This window comes from Alligator sinensis, unplaced genomic scaffold, assembly GCF_000455745.1.
Source record: "Alligator sinensis unplaced genomic scaffold, ASM45574v1 scaffold1322_1, whole genome shotgun sequence".
Classification (NCBI taxonomy): domain Eukaryota; kingdom Metazoa; phylum Chordata; order Crocodylia; family Alligatoridae; genus Alligator; species Alligator sinensis.
The window spans coordinates 1,472,062-1,479,947 of NW_005842116.1; the positions used below are offsets into that span (position 1 = coordinate 1,472,062).

At 43.8% G+C, this 7,886-nt stretch overlaps 1 protein-coding gene across 2 annotated transcripts in view; it reads left to right on the plus strand.

Moving 5' to 3' along the window:
- The first annotated feature begins 5,862 nt into the window (after positions 1–5,862).
- Positions 5,863–7,886, plus strand: part of DSTYK (dual serine/threonine and tyrosine protein kinase) — a 35,971-nt gene continuing 33,947 nt past the window's right edge. For both annotated transcript variants that reach the window (XM_025205450.1, XM_025205451.1), the window contains exon 1: positions 5,863–5,938. In XM_025205450.1, the coding sequence (XP_025061235.1) occupies positions 5,878–5,938 (61 nt within the window). In that variant the 5' untranslated portion in view covers positions 5,863–5,877. The remainder of the gene's footprint in view (positions 5,939–7,886) is intronic.

A 7,886-nucleotide genomic window follows, 5' to 3' on the forward strand; every position in this document is an offset into this window, starting at 1 on the left:
AGGACGCCCTTTTACTCGTACCTGCGCCGGAGATGGGCGCCACGCCACACCACGCATCCCATGTTTTTATTGACATCTGACTTCCCGTCCGTTTGCGATGGTTCCTGTTTCCTAGGGAACAAGCCCAGTTGTTTTTGCTTCTGGTTTTGGCCAGCGTCAGCGTGATTTGTGTACGTTTAGCACGAGGCTCGTCAACGTTTCAGGGAAACCTTCCTAAATCTTCGTGTTGGCGTGCTTGTAGAGTGCGCCCTGTGTTTCGATGGCGTGTGAAACCATCTGCCAAGTCTTGACCCAGTTTCTTGGATCCTATATAGTTTGTTTTTTTTTCTAATAACACACTATATCAAAGTAGCCCTTGGCAAAGCGGTCTTGCATGGTGTTAGCCTGCTTGATGCTGGTTTCTCAAGGCTACAAAGTGCAGCTTTGGTGAACAGTGAGTGGGCCTGGTGCTGCAGTATAAAGGGTTGGCAATTCCCGTTTTTTGGCAGCTTTAACCCCGTGCGCTTGTCGAAGGAGGCTTATGACTCAAGTTTTGAGAAGAAGCAATTGCCTAAGTAAATAATCATCTTTGAATGGGACTGCTTGCCTGCTTGGTGTAATTAAGTGCTTTTAGAGCTTGTCTACTAAACCCGGTCTCATGGTGCGAGCATTTCTAATAGCTCTTATGTTCTGGTTACCATCTCTGGAAGAAAAAACTTTTCTTAAGGCCTAATTGCACGCTGTGTTAAACCTAACTTGCATATGTGCAAAAGCCTTTGGGATGAAGGAGTATGAATCCCCTTGATTTGGATATAAATTGTTTTAAAATGACTTTATTTTTTCCCCTCCCCTTCCTCTCTTTCTTCTTCTCCCTGCCACCCCAAAAAAAAAAAATCCTCTTCACAAGATTAGCAATTAAGAGGATGACAGTAAAACATTGCTAGTAATGGATCAAGACAATAAGTGTCTGCGTGCATATTTAGTACACTAGGAGATGCATATTAGGATAACTAATAATAATAGTCTCAACATTATGCAACATGCCTTTGGAAGATGAGTTATTTTTAGGTATCATTAAAAGAAAAATGCTTCTGTCTGTTATTACGGCAAGGCCTTTAGAGAAGCTCTGTCTAGAAATTTGCACTATGGGATAATGTTTTAAAGAGGATCAGAGGTCTGCAGAACAAGCTTGCTAGCTTCTTATACGATTCTTGTTTTCCGTTTTCAATGGGTACATGCCGGCTAATGAAGCGTGTTTTGATTATTTCTGTAATAGGAGCTATAAATAGGGGGTTGTGGCCAAGGGTTTAGAAAGAGCTAGATAACAGCATCTAACACCTTTTATAAAGGAAACTTAAACCTGTCGAATGACTAGGTTGCATGTTCTTCAATCATAGGTTTCTTCTCATTTTCTGTCTGGAAATTATTCCAAACAGTTTACACTGAAACCTAAAATAGTTCAGTCTGGGTTTCTTTAATGTCTGGTTTGCCTTGCTTGGGAATATCTCCTGAGTTTAAATAACCATTTCTTTTTATATTTTGATATATAGGCATCTAAGCCAACCCCAGGGTCTTGTTCTGTAAGTGGCTATAGCAATGCTTCAGGGCTGAAAAAGCAAAAACCGCTAGGCTTGGTCTGCTGGCTCTGCACAGAGATGCATATTGCACCTATTGATGTGCAGCTGTTCTGCAAAAGTTTGCTTGGCTTTGGTCATTGACCTAGTCTATCAATAAAAATTGGATTTGTCCACTGTAGTAACTAAAGGGTTGGGTTGGGTGGGGTGGGTGCCCAGTGTAGGAGGAAGATAGGATTTCTTCCCTGATTAACATAAGTTTTAGGTGACCCAGCCAAGCAAGGGTGTTGGTTCATAGCCTAAGCTAACAAACGCCTCTTAAGTCTGTCAGAATAAATGAGGGAAAATGCTTGTGGCTTGCTTGCATAGAGTTAAGGTGCAGGGCAAAACCCTGCATGCTGTGAAGACGTTTGTCCTGCTGTAATACTAATACAGTCAAAGCTGGCTGTTACATAGCAGTTTGCGCTGGGTTGTTGATTAGTAAAATGTGTCTTCTCATTCAAGGAATCTGCAGAGTCACTCCTGGGGCAGGCAGCACTTTATAGACAGTGTCTGTTTAAACTACAGTATTTTAATTAAAATCCATATAAAAGGTCAAAGGACTGTGCAGTATGTCTTGCTCTATGCAAGCCAGAAATGCCTCTCTGTAAATCTTTAACTCCAAAGTGCTGGTGGATCTTAGGTTGCTCCTCTCCACGTGTAGCTTGAGAAGCCATACTCGCGGGCACAAGCTTCTAGCTTCTGTAAACTGTTCTGAGGTCAGCGTATAGTAGTTGGTTTCTACTGCTTGCTGCCTCGCTCATTTGAAATATCATCTAGGCCAGGGCTGTCCAACTGACTGAGGGCCACAGACCCTGCAAGATGCACCAGTAAGGGTGGCATGCTGTGGGCTGCACCAGGGCAAACCATGGGTCCCCAGGCTGCGTGGCTGTCCCTGCTGCTGCGCATGGCTTGTGCAGGGTTCATGGTGCCCACACACCCTTGGACTCTCCCTCCATGCTGGGCATTGCACTGTCTTGTCCCTTGAGACGGGAAACAGCCCAGTCTTGGCCAGAGCAAGAGAGGGAACAGCAACGGAGCAAGAGCCTGGGAGCTTCAGTGTGACTCCACCCCGCTATGGGCCACAGTGCTGGCCACCAACTGATTGAAGAAACTGACTGGTGCTTTCTCCTCCACTACCTTGAAATTGAGCTTCATTCTTTGCTCTGTGGCTCTTGAATTGTAGGTCATAAGCTTTTTTTGGAGTAGGAGCCTTGGCTTTAATGCTGGCTTCAGGCTGGTGCTGTTTAGTTGGTAACAGATGGTTCAAAAGGCGATGCTTGCCACTTGGGGCACTGCAGATAAACCATACCATCTATAAGGAATACCCACTTCCCAGGAAATCCAGTACTCTGATCTCTCAAGGGGTACAGATTATTATGGCATAAAAACCCAGTTATCTTTGCAGCCAGCACTTAGCCACTGATGATCTCCTGCTCAAGAATGCAGCTGGTGGTGGTGGTCTTTCATATGAATCTGCATTTTCAGGTGAATTTAAAATTAAAAGGATGCTGTCTTCAGCCAGCTCTTGATGCTGGGGATGGCTACCTTAGTCTTAAATTAAGGTACGTCAAGAACGGTAAAGCTCAGGATCACACATTCTTAATGGCGGAGGTGTCTCTGCTTCATGTTCTTAGCTGCTGAAATTGCACTCGATAATGTTGCTGCTGCCGCTTGGGGCGAGTGCTTCTAATCTGAGAAGCGTAACAGCAGAGATTTTTTTTCTTAAACTAGATTAGCTATAGACAGTGCAGAACTTGGCTTTGCATAGCCATCTAATTTACTGGAAATGTGATCTCTTTCCTCTTTCCCTTCTCTCTGACACTCCCTATGCATCTACTTTCAAGTGAATGTTAAGGAGGCCAGTTGGGATAAATGGGCCTGGTGTGGGCTAGGAAGCAACGGCTGAGTTGTTGTTTTTTTTTTTTTTTTCTTTTCTAAAATGGGGCTGGGTGCATGTTTAACTTTTTTGGAACCTGTCAAGAAATACCTCGGGCAAACTAGGCTTGTTTGGCTGAGTTGTTCTGACTTACAAAATCAGGTTTTGTGAGAGACTCCCTTGTTCTTGAATTGGCCTTCTTCCTCCAGAGAGAAGCTAAATGGGATCCACGTGGTTGGATACTAGTCCTTTTGGGTGCTTATTTGAAGTGTGTTATATCACATGTCTCCAGATGATGTAGTCTAAAAGTCCCCCAGGAAAATCCTCTTCAGTGCAACTGGCTTGGTCTAAAAAATAAAGTTATCCCCACGACCATGGGGATTTGATATCTAGTAAGCCGCTTCAGAACCAGTTGCTGGTGCTTTAGAAAAGCTATAAGAAATTGGGGTTCAGATTCCCCCCTGGTCATTTTGACCTTTATATTTGGTGCAGCCATGTTAGTCCTTGGAGCATTTGTGAGTCTCTCTTGCAGTAGTTTTCTACCATCACAGTTACGTCTGGAGCAGTCTATCACATCTCTGGTTGCGTGAGACTAAGGCAGTGGTGGCACCTTGTTCTTGAATCTTTTTTTTGGTGTGAAGCACTCGTGGCTTGTTAGGACTTCTGTGGCCTGTGGCTTACAGGCAAGCCGGAGTGGGTGTTCTTTTTGGGTTTAATGTCCATTATGTGTCTAACTGCAGGGAACTGCACTACCTATGATTCCTTTCATTTGGAGTTCATGAATGACTGACTGTTCCTTCATTGGACAGATAATTGCCTATAGTAAGCCTCTAGGTAATGCTGGATTGTAAACACGGAGCTTTTTTGTGGATGACTGACCCTGTGATGGAGTCCACTAGTAGCCTGAGCTGTGCACACCGTGGTACGGATAGTCTCTCATTTGTGGTTAGATGCCAGACTTGTACCTGGCATTTCCTTGACTGCTCAAGAGTTGACACTGTGTTCTGGTATGTGACTTAACTTTCTGGTTTAATTGGTTATTCTGGCTATCAATTGTCTTGTAATGTGGATGCTGCTCATGGAGAGAATTCTTTGTAGGAAGAAAGGCAGGAACAGGCAAGTTGGAGCATTTTGAGCATGTACTGAACCATTCAGTAACTTTTCTGGTAGGCTGTTGTCTCCTAATACATTTGTCTTGTTGGCAGAGCTATGTAAACTAAAGCTATTCAGACTCTTCAATGAAGCGTAGAAGAACTGGTTCAAACTATTTGTCTGAACATGACTAGCATCTATGTAGCTCTTCAGCTTTTCCAGAAGTAGTAGCAGTGACTTGGGTTGGAGTTGGATGCTTTGTGCTTGGTCTTGGAAGAACAAGCCTGTATTCCCATTTAAGGTACAGTAGGTCTAACTGCTAAGAAATGATTCGTCTCTTAACTTGTTTTCAGGTGCACAGTCTCTTGAGCTGCCAACAGACTTTTCAGAGACTTTCAATACAGTCACTTGCAATGGCTTTGAATATGAATTGCGAAAGGCTATAAGCACACAATTGGGATCCTACTTGTTAAGAAGCTGCTACTAAATTTGGAATATTTCAGAAACATGACCCATCTTAGAGCGTGTTTTGTACTGCTGCCTACCCTTAAAGTAGGAGTGCCTTTCTACTATCTTCAAAGGCTCCCTGAAGTCAGTCAGGGACTTCACTAGTGAAGTCATCTCACCTCTGGGTTAGTTGCCTTGGAGAGGTGGGAGGGACAGGGTGGAGGGGAGCTTCCTGGGCAATTAGGAATACAAAAGGCATTCATGTTATGAGCATCACTTAGAGTGGAAATGCTTTCTCAATGGAATGATTCCTCAAGCTAATATTGCTGATCCGCTCACTATCGGATCTATGGACAGGTGAACCAGCAGGGGTTTTTGTTTGGACACCTAATCGCTAATTGGACAAACTGTACTGCTCCCAATATAGGTTCATAGGTATAGGGGTCGGAAGGGGCCTCAGCAGATAGCATCCAACCCCCTGCCCCAGGCAGGAAAGCGTGCTGGGTCAGATGAAAGCTGATATCAAACCTAATTAATACACTGATCAAAACCTGTTGTGATGCCGGCTAGAATAGTAACGTTTTTGGTTAAATATTAAGTTGCTAGTATTGGGGAAATGTTGGTGCTACAGGAGAATCTTACAGGCTGTTGAGATATCGAATGCTGTAGTCATTGAAAGACGCGTGTCATGGAAGAAACCTGTTTGTAAGTGAGTTTTGTGGCCTGGTAATAACATAAGGCTATCTGGACTAATGGTGGTGTCCATTTTAAGATTAATGGAGAAACTTTTTTTTGTACCTTTTCACTAGAATATCATCCTGCAGTATCTGGAAGAGATTATGTTCTTGATTATGCTTCTTCATAACTATGTGGGCTACAGCAGCTAGAAGGACTGTGGGCAAAGCCCCTTTCTTACTTTTCAGGGATGGTGAGCCCTTTAATCTTTAAAGGAACAACACTTTGCTGTAGGATAGAGAAGCCCTGCTTCTGACTAACACTTTATTGTAGGATGGTGTGCCCATAGCTGCTGATTTGAAGTCAGCGGGAGCTTTGTGCATGAACCAGGGCAGAAAGTGGTCCAGGCTGCATGTGTGGAAAATAAGTTTTATTAAAATAAGGATAAAATAGTTTGAGTCTGACATGGTACATGTCTTCTTACGTTTGAGGTACTGTTGTTTTTCTGCAAAAATTGCAAAGGTGAAGTGTACATAGTGCAAGGCCCCTACATGCACATCTGATTAAACTCTAAATATGGAAACGATCCTTACGTCAGATGAGCAGAACTTCTACATGCCAACACTTCAGCTCGTTGTGTTTTACTTGTACAGATGACCTCCAGGAATATGAAGGGAAAAATGCTGTTCCTGCAGCTATAATCAGGACTTCTGCTGGTGCCAGTACTTGAGCAGCAAGCTATTTTCATCTAGTCACTGCTGTGATGTTGCACTGTTTGCAGTTTCCCCGTGCTGTCTGTCTCAAACTGTCAGATGAAGGATGAATAGTAAGAATTTAAGCGTGTCAAAAATGACAATACATTTGTCAACCTCCTTTCAAAGGATATGTTTGGCACCTATATGCAAGTGTTTCAGTCTGCTGTAGCAGAGGTGTCATGCTCTTAAGGCTTGCATATCAAAACTCTGGATCTGATCCCATCCCATGTATAGGATGCCAAAGTGATCCCGTTCCACTTGTTCACAAAGCAGTGAGGAAGAGGAGGACCCACCCACCTCCTGCACTAGCTGCTCCTTCAACTCGGTATGAAATGGGATCAGACTTGGCTGCCCAAGTTCATATTGCCTAATGGGACTAGATCCACTTCCACCTCTCTTACTGGTGCATCTCCTAATGGCAAGTGCGTCAGCGGTATACCTCTAAGCCTGTGCCGTGTCTGGCTGCACAGCAGCCCTTTGAACCAGTGCTGTGGGCACTGCTGTTGCAGTGTAGAAAACCACTTCTGCAGCTTTCTGGCCCTCGACCAGCTATGAACTGATGAGAACTGTTGCTACAAGCACTTACCAGTCGGTAGAATTAGGATAGCATTACGACCTGCAGCCATGAGCTTTGTGGTGCGGGGAGGAATTAATTTGACTGGGCTGCAATGAGGACAACTAAAAATACAAATGGGACTTCTTTAGCCATAATTATAGCATGCTTTTCTATAAATCCTGGTCATTTTGGAGCACAGGCCAGTTTGGCTTGCACGTGCCTTCTGCGAGAAGCGGTTTTTCAGTGTTGATGATGGGTAGAGGGGTGAGGGAGGACTGACTTGTCCACAGGCATGGGGAGGAAGGGGATGTGTAGGTGAGCTGGGGTGTTCTTGCTGGGGTGCCTGTTTCTATCTGAGTCAGACTTATAGCAGTAGCTTGAACTTTAGATAGCTGTCAGCTACTAGGTTTCCTTCTTGGAGGGTTCTTGTATAGCAAACTTGCTACAAGCAACTAAATGCAAGTGGAAGATTTTTTCGGGGCTGAATATATGGTTCGAGGAGTCAAATCTTAGACAGTTTACCCAGAAGATGCATAGGATTATTGGAGCAGCTTTTTCAAACTGGCTGTTTATGAGCTGCTCACTTTTGAAGTCTCACATCATTGGTATTTTATATAGTGGTGGGTGGCAAGCCACAAAAAGGCATCAGACTTGTCGACTGAGAAGTAATAGTAAAATAGCAAGCCATATTGGCAGTTGGAAAAAAAAAATAAAATAAACCACTTTGGCTGCATCCCTTTCTGCTGTTACAAGCCACTGTAATCTAGGAGTGTACTTTCCTAATGGAAGGGAATAGGTTTCATTTAAATAAGTTTCTTCTTGGTACCACAGTGGAATTTTTAACCGTAAGGCTGCCTATTTTCTCAAAGCTGGATATAGTATAATTGGGG